Source organism: Diabrotica undecimpunctata, chromosome 7, assembly GCF_040954645.1.
Source record: "Diabrotica undecimpunctata isolate CICGRU chromosome 7, icDiaUnde3, whole genome shotgun sequence".
Taxonomy (NCBI): domain Eukaryota; kingdom Metazoa; phylum Arthropoda; class Insecta; order Coleoptera; family Chrysomelidae; genus Diabrotica; species Diabrotica undecimpunctata.
The window spans coordinates 102965529-102984120 of record NC_092809.1 but is presented as its reverse complement, the minus strand read 5'-3'; the positions used below and the strand labels follow the sequence as shown (position 1 = coordinate 102984120).

The 18592-nt window shown below is 31.9% G+C and overlaps 1 protein-coding gene across 1 annotated transcript in view; it reads left to right on the top strand.

Annotated features, from left to right (window-relative positions):
• Nucleotides 1-18592, top strand: part of schlank (ceramide synthase schlank) — a 108906-nt gene that overhangs the window by 53792 nt on the left and 36522 nt on the right. The window contains exons 4-5 of the mRNA XM_072537914.1: nt 1135-1375; nt 8301-8419. Of these exons, the coding sequence (XP_072394015.1) occupies nt 1135-1375; nt 8301-8419 (360 nt within the window). The remainder of the gene's footprint in view (nt 1-1134; nt 1376-8300; nt 8420-18592) is intronic.

Sequence of the window (18592 nt, the reverse complement as noted above, 5' to 3'; positions counted from 1 at the left end):
TAAATCGAAAATTGCAGAATTCATAACATAATATAATCAAAATGTACTTTTCTAAAGCTTTATCTCTTTATATTTGAAGCATACACCATATAACACTGCATAACACTGCTAAACCGAAATTTTTTGTTCCATGTTTAACATTTTCGGCTATAATCGGCTTGTACTTTCGGTAAACTCAACCTATAATTGAATATATTTTATAATTATTAAAAGAATCTGACAACCTAGGTCCTATGTGCATATTTTTCATTTTGGAATCTGACTTTACTATTATTGAATTAATAGCACCAATATCTCTTGAAAAAGGTTAATTAATCCATTTTTTAATTATCAAGATTATGAAAATATTGAATCTCTAAACTAAGTAAATGAAAATAAGTATACACCTACTTTTATAATCATTTATTAATAACTATTTACAATATTTTCTCAGAATATAGATCACTGTCGGTTTACTTAATCTTATCCTTTTAAAAAAGTCTTTATCATTACAAAAATTAAATGTTCAATTCAATTTAACATTAAACATCATACTGATCATACTCTCCGGTTTCATTAAATCTTTTAATATCCGTGTCTATAACCTACACTAAACAGCAATATTTAGGTTATATTTTTGATTTAGCGATAACTTACAACATAATAACGAACTACAATAAACAAAATTTATTTTCCAGATAACTTTTTATTCAGTACTTTATTTGGCAAAGAAATATTTTATATTTTATGTCAGATAATTTTAATTTATTTTATCTGTCAGTTTATCTGTTCAGATTTCTTTCCTAGGTTACGCTAGACTTTTAAATCTAAACTAACATAAAACTTTAAATTATTTTGTATTATATCGTACCTTAAAAATATTAATATTATTTATTAATTATATTAATATGTAATTAATATTTTTTGTATTATTAATTAAACGTATCGTTTCAAGAACAAAATATGATTGAAATGTCAAATGGTGGTAGTTCAGATTTCTTTCCTAGATGGCGTCGTTAGTTTACTGGACAAACGGTGTTACTTGTGATCATAGTCTTTTATATAGATAGATATGAATGTAGTGATTTTGGCTTCTTCATGAACCTACTCAGGATGTACGGAAATACACTTACTATATTTATTTTCTTCTTTCAGGACGAATTTTCCACATCAAGACGTCACTAATGATATATGGTGGTACTATATGATCTCAATGTCATTCTATTGGTCGCTATCAGTGAGTCAATTTTTTGACGTTAAACGCAAAGACTTCTGGCAGATGTTCATTCATCACATTGCTACTATAGTACTAATGTGTTTATCATGGATAGTCAACGTATTTCGAATTGGTTCGCTGGTTTTAGTTGTACATGATTCTGCTGACATATTTTTAGAAGTAAGTTTATATATAGTTTTTATAATTATGATCCATACAAATGTAAAATAGTAAATAATATGTTTATTTATACGGCAAGTAGGAAATACGTCCACCGAGGAAGTACTAAAAACTTTTAAGTCTAAGATTCAGACTGGTTTATGGTTCAGGCGATATCTGTTTAACATAACCGTTTTTGGGTGTGAAGCAGATAAACGCAGTTTTTTTTGTATAAATCGCTCCCAAATATCTTGACAAATGATAATTTCACTATGCGTGAGTTGTAAAATGTGGGATTAACTTTTTATTAAACAAAATATGAAAAAAATTCGGTATGTTTCCTTTTTTTCTCGCATTTATCTCAAATACTATTGATTTTAGAAAAATTTTGTATCAGACATAAAATTAAAAAGTTTTGTAATTGAATTTTACATAATATAATGTTAGTTTCAAACCATAAAAATTATTATCATTGAAAAAATACTAAAAAACACAACAAAATAGTTAAAAAAAGGTTTTTTTTTTTAGTTTTTCATCATGATTATCTTTGGCTCGACAATCCTCTGTGGATCCTGGCCTGCTCTAAGATTAGTCGCCATTCTGTTCGGTTTCTCTTCTGATCTCTAGTATCCCTAAGTCGGTCTCAACTCCATCTAACCACTTTAATGGCGGTCGGCCTCTGCTTCTTCTTCCTATAGGTGTTCCTGTCGTTAGCTTTTTAGCAATCATATTGTCAGGCATTCGTATTATGTGTCCGGTCTCTCTAAGTGGCTGTGTTTTAATGAACGTTACGACATCTGGTTCATTAAAGAGTTGGTATAATTCGAAGTTAAATCTTTTGCACCACTGCCCTTAATCCTTTATAGCTCCAAATATTTTGCGGAGTATCTTACGCTCGAATATTCCCAGAAATCTTTCATACTTCTGCGTTAGAGTCCATGTTTGCGCCCCGTATGTGAGGACCGGTCTCAGCAAAGCTAGTATATAATAATTTTAGTTTATCTTTGGATATTTCGTGAGTGGATTTGTTTTATATTTATAGTCCATAGTGTGCCCTATTTGTAAGGTTTATTCGTCTTTTAATTTCTTCGCTTGTTTTATTGGTAATAGTCACTAGCGAGCCAAGGTATGTGAAGCTGTCAACACGTTCAAAGATATGACTTCCAAATGCTGTTTCCCGTTTCTCATTTGTTATATTATAATCCTTAGTAACCAACATGTACTTGGTTTTGTCTTCGTTGATGACTAGACCTACCTGTTTCGCCGTCGTTTGCAATTCTAGGAAATATTGCTCAACATCTCGCTTGCTACACCCTATTATGTCAACGTCATCAGCGTTTGCTAAGATTTGTATCGATCTATTGCAAATAGTACCACCGTCTCTAATTCGTGTCGTCGCAAGCCAGTATATCCCCTTGTCTGAGTCCATCCTTTATCTCAAAGGATCGAGAATTTTCCCCCTGTATCCTTACGCTGGCTTTTAAGTTAGACATTGTCATTCTCATTAATCGGATAAGTTTTTCTGGCATACCAAACTCACGCATTGATTGGTATAGTACTGTTCTCTTGATACTGTCATATGCGGCCTTGAAGTCGACGAATAGGTGATGGGTTTCAATGTTAAATTTTAATGTTTTCTCGAGGATCTATCTTATTAAATGAATCTGGTCAATTGTTGATTTTTCTGGAGTAAATCCGGCCTGGTATTCTCCAACTATGCCAACTGTATAAACTTGTAGCCTTTCGTAGAGAATATTTTCTAGTATTTTGTAAGCAGCTGTTAATAGGGTTATATCTCTGCATTTGTCACGCCTTTTTTTATGTAACGGCACGCATTGAAACTACTTCACTACAAATTTTATTAGTTCCTGGTGCTTTATTATTTTTAAGCTTTATAATGGCTTGGGCAACCTCTTCAGTGGTAGGTGGTCTTTCGTTTGGGTTAAATAGATTCCAATCATTTCGATCTGCTACAGTGTTATCTGCTTTTTCGATATAATGACCGTTAAATTTTGCGTCCAGTTTTTCACCCATACTAAAATCAAATTTAGGACCTTCCTATTCCGAGAAAGAAAACTTTTATTATGTTAAATCATCACACAAAATTTCATTAAAATCAATTAATAGATTTTGCAAAATAATTTTGCAATTTAAAAAATGAATAATTAATAATGAAGAGCTTTCCAGCTTTCAAACTCATTTTGAAAAATTAAAATCCGTCGATTAGAAGAGGCTATTCTCCGTTCATAAATTGTTGAGAGCACGAAATGTGCCTCAAACTCATAAAACGGTCGTAAACCGTAGGCGTTCCTGAGGTGTTTATTCATTAAATAATAATATAATATTTTTTAATACTGTTATATATATATATATATATATATATATATATATATATAATATTAATAATATTTTAATACTAATATATTTAGCAAAAAAACAATTAAAACTTTCACGGCTAGTGTTATGTACTTATATTAATAAAAATAAGAATTTAACCATTAACAATTTTGTAAATAAGAATACCTTATCTCTTTGGATATTTCAATACTAATCTTCGCTTTTAATCACTTTACTAGAAAACCTGGAATTCATATCCGAAGGTACTATTCGTTGCAAGATAATTAGGATGGAATTCCCCAGATTTTTAATAATATAATGGGTATCCTTTGGCCACGTGCCTTGTTTGTTCAGTTTATATTCGAAACCTAACTTAAAAGCGTGAAGTTATTACGAACGAAAACAATTTTTTTGTTTATTACGTTTTTGATCGCATGTAATTTACGGCTCGTCGGTGTGTCCGCGTCTACGGCAGTAATTAGCGTCTCGAATATTTATTTTGCGAATTATATGCAGTGCGTGAGTGATTTTTTATTCCATATACCTACGAACATATACGTACCTTTCGCTCGTGCTCGTTTTGTTGGATTGTTTGTGATGGCTTCATCATCAACATCATCAAGTTTTACACCGGTACTGTTGCGTACAGTCAGTAAGTCTGTCTATTCACCAAGAGAGAAGACTATGGTCCTGAATGTTCACGATGCTCTGGTTTCTCAGAATCCCACAAACACTGTTCGCAACATAGTCGAAAGTTGTGCCAACATGACTGGCGTAGGAGAGTCAACTATATATAGGTTCCTATCAGAAAGAAAAAAACACAGTATAGCTAACCCAAACACAAACGAACACTTAAAGAGAGGGAAAAAGCCTATTGAAATTGATGAATTTGCCAAAAATGGTATTCGAAAGAAAATTCATGGATTTTTTTTTCGAAAAAGAAATACCAAACCTAAACAAAATTTTACAAGAAGTTAGAGACGACCCGGATTTGCCTCATATCGGACGAACTAAATTGTGGCAAGTTTTAAAAGAATTAAATTTCCGGTGGGAGAAATCAGACCGAAAATCACTTTTGATTGACCGGGAGGAGATAATATGTTGGAGAAGAAATTATCTAAGATCCATACGAAAATTCCGGGCTGAAGGAAGGCCCATCTTCTACCAGGATGAAACGTGGGTAAACTCAGGTCATACTCTAAAAAAAATTTGGTCAGATAAAAATATATTAAGCTCCAGGCAAGCCTTTATGGAAGGTTGGTCTACTGGTATCTCCCCACCTTCTGGTAAAGGCAGTAGATTAATAATTTCTCACATTGGAAGTGAAAAAGGATTTGTTAAGCATGGTTTGTTGGAATTTCAGTCCAAAAGCACAAAAGACTATCACGAGGAGATGACAGCTGATATTTTCGAAGAGTATTTTGAGCAGATGATTGAACACATACCACAAAATTCAATTATAGTATTAGATAATGCACCTTATCATTCACGACTAGTAGAAAGACTTCCAACGACTGCGTGGAAGAAACAGGATATTCTTGACTGGCTGCGGAATAAGTATCTGCCTTACGAAGATGGAATGGTAAAAGCAGAACTTCTAAAAATTGCCCGGCAACACAAATCTAAGTTCAAGGAATACGTAGTTAACAAAATGGCGGAACGGCGAAACATTACAGTCCTTAGACTTCCACCCTAGCACTGCGAAATAAATCCAATTGAACTCATTTGGGCACAAATGAAAAGTTATGTGGCTAGAAAAAATACGTTATATAAAATACAAGCTGTACGTGAATTGTTATACTAGTCTTTACAACATATTACAGAACAAAACTGGAAAGATGCAGTAAGGCATGTAATAGAAGAACAAAAAATGTGGGATCTTGATAACATAATTGATGCGAGCGTAGAGACACAACCGCTAATTATTAACCCTCAAGATGACTCGGATTCCGAAGTTGATCATATTTATTTTGAATTTGAATAGTTTTCTAATCGTAATTATGTAAAGTAAGTAATAATAGTTGTAATCGTAAGGTATTAAAGGGGAAAGGCGCAAAATGTCGCCTGTCAAAATGTTCAATGTTTTTTTCAAATCCTGAGAAAACTAAACAGCATTTTTGAAAAATTTAAAGGCAGAATGAAATATTTTTTAGAATAAATAAAAAGTTTCTTTTGCATGCAATATTTTCAATTAAAATTTATACTATATTTTCTCTTTTATTTTCACCCCTGTTACATAACATATTAAAATAAACATTGTAGAAGTTTTCAGGGACTTTCTGCCCTGAGTTATAATGTAATCTTTCATTCTGCGTTTAAATTTTTCAAAAATATTTATTAGTTTTCTCCGGATTCGAAAATAATGGATACATTTAAAACACATTGGAAATTTTGCCAGGCGACATTTGGCGCCTTTTTCCTTAATTAAATAAATGTATCTTTTACAAATGGCAAGAAACTTTTTTATTTTTGAATAAAATAAATAAGTTTTATTAAAAAATACAATTTACATAAGTACGATTTAAAAAATATATTTATTTAGTTCAAATAAATGTTTCAATCATATACTCTACGACACTGGTCGTTCATCTCTAACCATTCAAAATACCCCCGTAATATGATTATAAGGTATTGTATTCCTTCAGATATAAGGTGGGTTAGTCGAAAACGTCTTAAACCGTCAGTTTTAGGTTGGTTTTTACTATTATATCGTATTACCTAACCTCTCTGTATTTCAGTTTTCTAATTAGGGTTAAACATATAGTGAGCTATCAACAAATTGTGAACCGACTGTAGGGAATTTTAAAAAAAATTGTTTAAATTTTAAATAAATATGACACGTTGCGAATAAAAATGACACATTTATCGACAATTATCGAATATTGAATTTAATTTAAATAATATTTTAATAAATTATAGTTTATTTACAAATGTTCCATTAGATAAGACTTTGAATACAATCAAGACAAAATTAGAAAAAATTATTCAACTAAATAATGAATTCTATTAACAAAATTTTGGTCTAGCAATGAGCTCTAGTTTATCTCCATTATTAGCCGATATATTTATGGAAGATTTTGAAACTATGTAATATTATTCTCAAACAAAATTTAAAACCCACAGTATGGTGGAGATATGTAGATGATGTATTCATGTAGATGATGTATTCTCAATATGGCCTCATGGATCAGGGTTGTTGGTACTGGATATGAGACTCAGTATGGAAAACCAACACACACCAACAGATATCTAAATTACAAATCAAATCACAATATCAATATTAAAAAGGGAATCATTAAATCCTTATACGATAGAGCCAAAATTGCTTGTTCTAACGAAAATGGAGGAAAAACATTTTTTGTTAACATCTGTTTTACTAAAAAATGATTATCCTTTATCGTTTATAAATAAGTAATTTTCAACAATCGACCGAATAGAACAGAACAACTCAGAACGAGATCCTACAGCATACACAAGGAATAATACGAGGAAAATAACAATAGGATTATCAGAAAAACGTAGGAAAGATAGGAAGTAAATTCAACAATATTCAAAACAACAAACACATTGAGATCCATTTTATCTAAAACTAAACCTAACAATGAACAAGAAAGAACAAAGAATTGTATTTATAAAATACCTTGTGAATGCGATCAGTTTTATTTAGGTGAAACATCAAGGCCATTAAAAGTTAGAATAAGTGAACATCAATCTTATATTAAAAATAGAGAATTTGACAGATCTCAAATATTTAAGCACGTATGGAAAAATGAACATAGAAAAATCAAAAAATCTTTGTAAGACCAAATACTTACCATGTTGGGTATAGTATTATGAGGTTTTTTCCTGATTTTTTCCTCATGATTTACTATGGAATTACTAACAGGAGAATTTGACTGTCATCATGGCATTTGGTTGTCTTGTTAAAGACGGGTTAGTAAAGGTTCTTTTTTTCTGACGGATATTCTCAAGTTGAAAGTTGATTTCATGTAACCTAATGAACTATCTTACAATAAAGTCGTCCCAGGAACTCAAATCAGCAATATTGGCAATATCATGTTAAAGTCTTCTACTTTAAAATATTTAATATATGTCTTAATTGTTAATACGAATGGGTCAGATAAAATTAGATTATTCGAAGAATTTTTCACCAAGTAACAAAACACAAAATTTGTTTAATTTATTAATGTTTGGATTTTGAGAACGATTTCCGAAGTGGAAATTGAGTCATCAATAAATTTGCTTTAAACTTCAAATGTGGCTTATTCCCATTAAAATAGTAATTACTTTAAGATGCCACAAGAAAATAGCTTCAGAACAATAATTAGCATTATCTTGTGTAAAATCAATTACAAAACTTTTTTGTAAAAGAGTTATTAAAAAAATTTGTAGTGATATTTTGGAGCGATTTATGCAAAAAATTGCGTTTATATGCTTCATACCCAACTTTACGCCTACACTATTAGTACAGCTTCTCTAATAGGCGAGCGGCAAGTCCCCAAAAAAGATGACTACGACATATAACTCGTTAGTTATAATTATTAATTTGTATATAATTTTATCGTTTTTTTTTTAAACAATAATTAAAAAATCTATTTCAATATTTTAGGCTGCTAAAATGGCGAAGTATTCAGGATATCAGAAAATTTGTGATATCATTTTTGCTGTGTTCACAGTACTTTGGATAGTAACTAGAATAGGAATATACCCATTTTGGATAATCAGAAAGTAAGTGATGTGTTCTCTATGCTTGTATTTTTAGAAGCAATAAGGGACAATTTTAACTATTGGGAATTGCACAAGATGACCTTCACAAATTAAAAAAAATATTAGCTTTGGTATGATTCTAATGGTTTATTGCATACTACACGCTAATAACAAAAGTGTTATACACTCCAGCCAAAATAAAGGATATTGTTACCATCACTGGGGATAAAAATCTGTATTTTTTAAACTTTAATCAAACTTTTTACCATTGGTCTATTGGGCATAAAAGAAATATTGCCTGGCAATAACAATATTACTGTTATAAATATAGCAAGTTTTAAATTAGATACACACTCTATAAATGGCAACACTGCGTGTCGTCGACTTTCCACGAACCTCCGTTGCCCCGTCAACAATAATTTGTCATTATACAGTGGTTGTTTAAAGCAATAACAGCGTAGATTTTTAGTTTATTTTTGTAAACAACATGTCTGTTTATACACCCGCAGAAAAGGTTCAAATAATAAAATGGTTTTATGGTGATAATTCTGGATAATAGTGTGTAGATTTATTTTCTGTTTTTTGAGGGGAGACCAATTCCTTGCGTACAGTCAATTCATTATATTGTTAAAAATTTTGAGAGTTGTTATTGCCTCAAAAATTGCAGAAAATGTCACGCTCAAGAAGTGTCACCAGAAAAAGTTGAGGAAAGAGAATAGCGGGTTACACAAATTTGTGCAACAATCGAGGTAGATTCAACACGTTCGAGTAGAAGCGTTGTAAGGGAGTTAGATGTTAGCAATGTTACTGTAACCAAATATGGAAAAAGCACGGTTACAAGAATTTTAAATATTCGAAAACGCAGTAGCTTTATCCAGACGATTACTTTCGAAGAGTGGAGTTTTGTGAAACTAATAACGAAGGCTAATGATGAACCAAATTTTAATTAAAACATTTTATTCACTGATACATCTTCTGTTTTGTTAGTAGGGAGACACAATCCTTCCATTACGAGGTATTGGGCGCGGGAAAACCAACACAGAAGTGTTGTTTGCCGAACTCAACGTCCTCAAAATGTTAATGTCTGGACTGGCATTTTAGGAGACCACATAATAGGTCCATTTTTTATTAAGCCAACTTGAAACGTAGAGTATACGTCGATTCGTTACAGAATCATGTTCTTCACACTATTCTCAATCTTCCTGATATAAATCTGGAAAATGTTCAGTTTACAACTATCGTATAATTAGATAGTACTTAAAAAATCTTTCCCGAATCGAGTAGAACAGGCGATATTAAGTGACCTGCGCGATCTCCAGATCTTACAGTAATGGATTTCTTGTTTTGGGGACATTTAAAAAGCATCATCTATGATCATCCTGAGGCTAGAGCCAACATTTGGATGAATTAAAAAATCGAATAAAAGAAGTCTCCAGTTCTGTTACAGCAGAAACTCTTTCATCTGTCCGCAGAAGTTAATTAGAGTATATTTTTTGTTTTATCTTTTTAAAGAAATGCGCTTTTATTTAAAAAAAAAATTTATTTAAAAATCCTTTATAAAAGGTATATAATTAAACCACCCTATCGGACTACATCACAGAACGTATTCGGAATTAATATTCTATCATCAGTGTTATCCTAAAATATATAACCACTTTAATTAAATAAAACATGAAATTTAAAATTTTGACTAAGGTTAATACAAAATGTGGTTAATGTGGTTGAGCCACTAAATACTTGGGTAAAAACCCATTAAATGTTGTTAAATTGAATTTAAGTTACAATGTTTGATCTTATATACTAGGATGTTTAAGTTACAACACGACTTGATTAGATGGCAACGTAAGACTCCACTGGAGGTTGCTAGTCCTGAGACAAAGTGTCTACGAGGACTTGTTGATAGCAACTGATTGAGATGACAATAATGACATGTTAGGACGGAAGTAGGAACAAGCAGTCAATGTAACTTGAGTTATTTGTCTAAATATGACAGTAACCAGCACTGTTTAAAATTAAATAAGTTAAAATTATAATAAGAATAACAGTAGCAACCATCAATATGTTGCAGTTTGAATTATGAATTTATCCTAAATTTACGTTGAGAAATTTGAAATTTTTTTTTATTAATGTAGGTGGACTGAAGTTTGGTAAAATGTTGTGGCTACTGATAGGCAACCAACTATACAAATATCTAAATTCAGTAAACTAAAGATTTTTACAAAAGGCCCTTTATGTTTTTGCAACATTTAGTAGCTGGAAATTGGAAAGTAGATATATGTAGAAAATTGGGTTCTTTAAATTTTATTTTTGAAGAGTGAACTTTTGGTACCTGACAAATATAAAAATATAAGTTATAAATTCATGAAGTCCAGTGTAGTCTTACGTTGCCATGTTATCAATTCCTGTTGTAACTTAAACATCCTAGTATATAAGATCAAATAATGTAACTTAAATTCAATTTAACAACATTTAACGGGTTTTTACCCAAGTATTTAGTGACTCAAAACATGTACATCTAATAAGTATTAACCACATTTTGTATTAACCTTGGTCAAAATTTTAAATTTCATGTTTTCTTTAATTAAAGTGGTTATATACTTTTAGGATAACACTGATGATGGAATATTAATTCCGAAAACGTTCTGTGATGTAGCCCGATAGGGTGTTTTAATTATATACCTTTATAAAGGATTTTTAAATTAAATTTTTTGTGATACAGCCAGCTACAGGAACTTAGTTTACTTGTGGATTTTATTTTTTATTCAACCACAAAAAATTGTTCACATTATTAACAGCTGATACAAATGCATCGCCTTATAATGGTCAGTGTATTTTTATCGATGTTACATTATAAGAAATGAACCGGGTATACGTACGCAAAACAAAAATCGACGGACGGAGATGCACATCCCATGCGTTGTTATGTGTTATTAAATGATTTTCTGTCGTGGTGTCGGAGGGGATCGGAGAATTACAATTACGTCGTACGATGCAATGTTGCCGATTTTAGCGCTTTATGTAGTGTGAAATATCTAATCCAAAACTTAACGTACTGTATTTTATTATTATAACAAGAATATTTAAAGAAAAATAAGGTCTGAAAAAGAAAATCCCATGAAAGGAAATAATCTCGAATTTATTCGATACATCAAGATAATATATCAAAAACGGACTAAAGTATGGATACATTCTGGTGTGTTTACTATTGTTGCCTCGAGGAAATTATCCGAGGACGATAATCTATACAACACACTGACGATGTGGATATTATAATTAGAAAGAAAACATCAGGCTTACTTGCAGATTTACCAACCACGACAAAATAAATACAGATCAACAAAAACTAAATGCCAACCTACTTCTTGCTACAAAATAGTAGAAAATGATAAATAAAAAGATATTATTAGTAAGTGTAGCTTAAAACGACCAAGAAATGTATCTATCGTTTATCTTGATTTTATCTTACCGATTGTATTTATTAAACGTTGTATAAATATTCAGGAAATAAGCTTGATTAACATTGTTTACAATTAATTTTAAGTTTCAAATTAACAGATGGCTCAAATTTCATTGCATTGTGTTGTCTGCTTTCTTTGTACAAACAAACGACTAAATCTTACCATTTTCGGGTGCTAAAACTGAAACTGAACTTTTATCTTGTCATGTGTCCCTATATATTATTAACACTGTAACCGCAAAAATGCACTAGGTATCTTCTTCTCATTGCGCCGTCTCCTTTCGAAGGTTGGCGATCCAAATGGCAATTGTAGTTTTGGAAACTGCTGCGCGAAAGATCTCTGCGGATGAGCGGTCGAAGCATCTCCTCAGGTCTTTCAGCCACGAGTTCTGGCGTCTTCCTACTGATCTTTTGCCCTGTACTTTTCCTTCCAGTATAACTTGAAGTAATTCATATCTTTCGCCTCTCAGCACATGACCCAAGTATTGCATTTTCCTCTCTTTGAGTATTCTTAGTAATTCTTTTTGTTTACACATGCGACGAAGTACCTCAGCATTAGTAACTCTTTGTACCCATGGAATCCTCAACATTCGTCTGTATATATACATCTCAAAGGCATCTATTCTTTTATCTATTTCGGAGTCCATTGTCCAACTTTCACAGCCATACAGTAAGACAGAAAAAACGTAACATCTGATCATTCGGATTCTAAGCTGTAGACTAAGGTCTGATCTTGTAAAAAAAGTTTTAATGCTCATGAATGTTTTCCTTGCTTGTTCGATTCTTGATAGGATTTCTCTTTTTGGATTACACTGACTATTGATATTTGTTCCCAAATATTTTATGGAATTTACCTGTTCTATTATTTGACCCTTGGCATACACCTGTACGTTTATTGGTGTCTTTGAAAATACTAAAGTTTTAGTTTTGGAAACGTTTAGATGTAAACCGAACATTTCGCTGTGGTGAACTACCGCATTTATTATATTTTGTAGTTCTTGTGCGTTGCTTGCTAGGAAGACGGTATCATCAGCATATCTGATGTTGTCTATGCTGATTCCGTTAATCTTAATTCCCCCTTGGACCTCGTCTAATGCTTCTCTGAATATAGACTCCGAATACAAATTAAAGAGTAGCGGTGATAAGACGCAACCCTGTCTCACTCCTCGTCGGATTTGTATGTCTTCGGATGTTGTGTACTCTATTTCAATTGTTGCCGTTTGGTGCCAGTATAGTTCTAAGATAATTGGCAAGTCTTGTTCGTCAACTCCAGTTGTTCTCAGAATTTCGATCATCTTTTGATGGTTAACGCAGTCAAATGCTTTTCGATAGTCAATAAAACATGCATATACATCTACATTCATGTCTCTGCATCGTTGCGTTAACACATTTAAAGCAAAAAGAGCCTCTCGTGTTTCCAATCCGTTTCGAAATCCGAATTGAGTGTCGCTCATCTGGAACTCGCACTTCTTGTAAATTCGTGTATGGATAATTCTGAGAAAAGTTTTAAGGACATGAGACATCAAGCTTAATATTCGATAATTATCGCATTGTGAGGAATTGGATTTTTTTGGTAATGCTACGAATGTTGATTTTAGCCAGTCTGTTGGTATTTTACTTGTGTCATATATCTTATTGAATAGTGCTGTTATTAAATCTAGGCTTTTACTTTCGTTATCTGCAATTAGTTTAAGTATTTCGACATTGATATTGTCTGGACCGGTGGCTTTTCCATCTTTCTGAGATTTTACTGCATGAATCACTTCTTCTTTGGTTATTTCTGGGCCTTTTTCATTTATTCGATTATCTGTGGATGGTGGAGAACAAGGTCTATCGTCGTCAAAAAGAGTTTGTATGTATTCTTTCCATCTCTCTAGTTTGTCTTCTGTACCCATAATTATTTCGTTATTATCATTTTTTAATATTGTTGCTTGTCTCTTTTTGTGTCTACCTGCACTAGGTATAGGTAATGGATTTTGACAAGAGCTATGACCTCGTAAATAAGAGGTAAACTTATGTACTGCATCGGCATGACTCATAGCTCTTGTCAAAATCCATTACCTCTATATTTGTATTGTTATAATAATAGAGGCTGCGACGTTTCCAAATCTACGTTAACCTCGAGTTAGGAAAATTATTTTTTCTAAATATTTAGAACATACACAAGGTAACCTGGACCTCTCCTGATGAAAGAACAACGAGTTAGATTGATCACATCTTAATAGATTCAAGGTATGGAACAGACGTAATAAACTGCGGAAGTTATAGAGGCGCAAACATAGACTCAAATCATTGCCTAGTGATCTCAACATTGAGACCTAGAATTTCAATCACCAGTGAAGAAAATAAAATGGATACAAAAAAATGGAATACGCAAAAGCTGAGAGATGCGACAATTGCAGAACGGTACTCGGAAAACATCACCAACAGGCTAAGGAATCAAAATATAAATGAAGAAGGCCAAACAGACATAGACTCCTACTGGACCAGAATAAAGGAAGGCATTGAAGCAGCAGCGAAAGATGAAATAAGAACAGAAATTTGTGCCCGTAAAAATCATTGATTTTACGATGAATGCAAGAATGCAACAAAAGAAAAAAATGAAGCCTACAGAAAGATGCTTATCCGACGAACTAGAACAACTGTACAGAATTGCCAGACAAAGAGAAGAGAAGAAAAGAGGATACACAAAAGAAAAAAACGAAACCACCTAAATACGGAACTTAAATATATAGAAAACCTTAACAGAGAGAAAGAATTCAGAGCATTCTATAAGAAAGTTAACATCAACAGAAAAGAATTCAAGGCAACCACAAGACAATGCACAAGTCAGAATGGCGATCTATTAACAACAAGGAAAGATGTATTGAATAGGTGGGTGGAATGCTTTAACCAGACACTTAATATGAAGAAGAATAAAACCTGGAAGACGAAAGAGATGTGGTAAGGGGAGCAGACGAGAGGGAAGAGGAACCACCAACAATTCTTGAAGTTAAAGATGCAGTTTAAAAACTAGCCAGAAACAAATTACCCGGAATAGATAATCTCCCAGCTGAACTATTTAAAGAAGGTGGCCATGCTACCATTATGGTATTACAGCAGCTTATAAAAGAAATATGGACACAGAAATCCCTCCCCAATGATTGAAATATTCGAATACTTTGCACCATACACAAAAAAGGAAATGTCTTTGAATGCTCTAACCACAGAAGAATTACGCTTCTAAATGCAGCGTATAAAATATTTTCCACAGTACTTACATACTTCTGTATGGTACCATATGTTGAACGGATAGTAGGAAAATACCAGGCTGGTTTCAGAGGTGGTAAATCGACAATTCATCAGATTGCAACCCTAAAACAAATTTTGAAAAAAAAAACACTGGAATATGGCAATGGCATTGATACTCATCACATATTTATAGACTACAAAGCAGCTACGCCTCTGTGAATAGAAGCGAAATGTTCAAGGCAATGAAAGAGCTAATAATACCAAATCAATTGGTAAATTTAACATAACTAACTCTTGAAAAAGTTGAATGAAGAGTACGATTTCAGGGGAATCTGTCTGAACCTTTTAAAACAAATAACGGGCTGCGCCAGGCTGACCCTCTCTCCCTGCGGGAGGGTCTGATAATAAATCAGTGCAAATCTTGGCCTATGCTTATGATATCAATATTGTTGGGAGAACGGAAAACGCTGTACAAGAGGCGTATGTAGCATTAAAAGAATCAGCTACAAAAATGGGTTTAATACTAGACACCAACAAAACGAAGTATATGAAAATAAGCACGTAACCACAAATCCTACGACCACTCGTTATAGAAAACGACGTCATCGAAGCAGTGAACGAATTTGTATACCTGAGAGCGCTCCTTAACACTGAAAATAATACTACCGCAGAGATAAACCGCACGGCCAACAGATGCTATTTTGGGCTCCATCTCCTCCTTAAATCCACAATTATATCGAGAAATACAAAAATAAAACTACAAAACAATAATACGCCCAGTCCTAACACATAGTTCAGAGACCTGGACTCTAACAAAAAATAATGAAAACATGTTAGGATGTTTCGAAACAAAAGTACTAAGGCGAATCTATGGAGCAGTGAATAACAATGGAGTGTGGAGAAGACGATACAACTTTGAACTTTATAGAATATATCAGGAACCTGATATCGTAAAACATATTAAGATAGGACGTCTGAGGTGGATAGGACATGTAATGCGGATGGAACAAAATGACCCAGCTAGAAAAACCCGTAAAGCCAGAATGATGATGATGAACTTAAATATTTATGGATTATAGTTATTAATAATATCTTTTAAAAATAAATTTTACAAAAGAATAATTTTTTTTTGAAAATCAAATCTATACCTGTTAATTTTTCTTGAATTATGATTATTATTTTTATAATTACTTCCCTTGACTGAAAAACATTAGAAATATATTTTAAACAAATTAATTGTTATAAACTTTGTATAATTATAAATAAAAATAGTCAAATTAAGTATGTAAATTGTAATATGTTAATTATATATACAGATTAATTCCATAATTTTTATTCCAAAGTTTATAACAATTAATTTGTGTAAAATATATTTGTAATGTTTTTGAGAAATTCAAGCAAATTTGAGCATAATTCAAGAAAAATTAACACGTATATATTGAATTTTCAATTAAAAACGTATTTTTTTTGTAAAATTTATTTTTAAATTGCTTATTTAATAACCCTTTTTAAATTGCTTATTTAATAATAAGAAAAACGTAAAATTTTGCGAAATAATTGTTTATTTTGAATTGTTTATACAAATTTTTCGTTGAAATAAACAATTCACAAATTAACTAAATGCATTTTTATGATCTATGCAAGGAGTTACCCCAAATTTAAAAAAACATAATTTTTTGTTGATTACAACCGGAGATATTGCGACGTTTATAAATTTGAATTTATGAATTCACATTTTGAAATAGTAAAATCGCTTCGCTTTTAAACCTTTTATCTTTGGCGCATCGTTAGGGGTTTACCCCTAAAAAGACTCTTGGAAACGGAATATACCGGCTATTTCTTTTGCATTTCTACCGCACCAAGCCTTTTTTATTCGATTTTATATATTTTTATAAATTACTTATAAAAACAAAAACAACTTCCCGTATCGCTTTGAGTAAAATTTTTTTAGAGGTATCTCATCGAAGTAAATAATTTTTCTCTTGGTAATTTTCTAAAATTGAAAATTAAAGAAATGCCTTAATTAGTGATTTTTGGATTTTTTTTCCTAAAAATTAATAAATGAATTACAATTCTACAAAAAGCTTTATAACCTTAAAACCTTCACGTATAAATAAGTATTTTCACTAAGATAGGTGGTTTCTATCTTGCTAAAAACATAGTTTTAATTTTAAACAAAGATTTCTAAGCGCCGTGTGCCTGTATCGCCGCAACCATACACGCTTATTATCGTATACAGCGATAGATTGCTCGAAATGCATATTCGAAATATTTGGTTCCATGTTTTGAGCAAGATAGAATTCATATTTATCCTTGTCAAAATATTCTTACATGTACTTGCAGGCATATGAACAAGACATGATCTTCCCGTAGCGCAAATACGTCGTGTTCGCGTATGACGAAATTGGAGAGTTGAATTTGAATTCTTATTAAAGTTAAATGAGATTTGTAAGCATTCGGTGACTAATTATTCAATTGCAAAATAATATTAAACGATTTTTTTGTGCTATTTGTTTACAGAAGATAAGAACAATATAATATTAAGAAAACTATAAGAAGAAACTAGACGAACATAAGTTTTAAGAGGTTTAATAATTAAAATGATCGTACACATAAGGATATCCCAAAACTATTTATTAAAGATTATTTATTGATACATACAAAAAATAAACATTTTCAAATATGTTTAATATAGACAAATTAAACTTTGATGTAGGTATTCGAAAACATTTTAGTGTCAGGATAAATTTGTTTTACCTATTACAGATAATTAATCACTATAACATAATATTATAGGTAATTTCGATACACATGTTACCAGTATCTCTGTCTTCGGACATAAAGATGTTGGAGAAATAAAATACTTCGTTAAGGTTCCCGGTTAAAATTTAAAATAAACAAAGGCTTATTAAAATATTTAACCGGCCTGCTTTACAAATAGTCAATAACAATATTTGGAAACAATTTAAAATATTTCTTTATACTAGATTTGCCTCCTGTTGGAACATTTAAAATTTTTTAATTTACATGTTACATTTTGGACCATTTTATTTTTTAAATGTTAGAATGTTTTGATTACAACGTTTCTTAACCTGTGGTCCTCGGACCCCTGGGAGACCGCGAGCATGTGTTAGGGGATCCGCGGTCTTATCTATGGACTTTTAAATAAATAAATAAATGTCAGCGATCACTACAAAAAAAAAACATACAAAGCGCACTAATAGTGATGGAAAGGTCACAAACGATCCGTTCACAAAGATCTAATCTTTTCGAAGACCCGTGATTGATACAATCATATTCTGTGACCCTATGGTTCGAATGACCCTATGAATCATGCATATGAATGACGCTGTCTAGTGTTGATGAAACGAACTGTGTGATCGCGACACGTTGCTCGGTCAAATTAATGCATGAACCGCAAAGGATCGTTCAAACGCTGATTTCAGTTTCCCAGAACGGCGAAATCCTTACGCTGCAAAACGGTAAAATTATACATTCGAATTGTC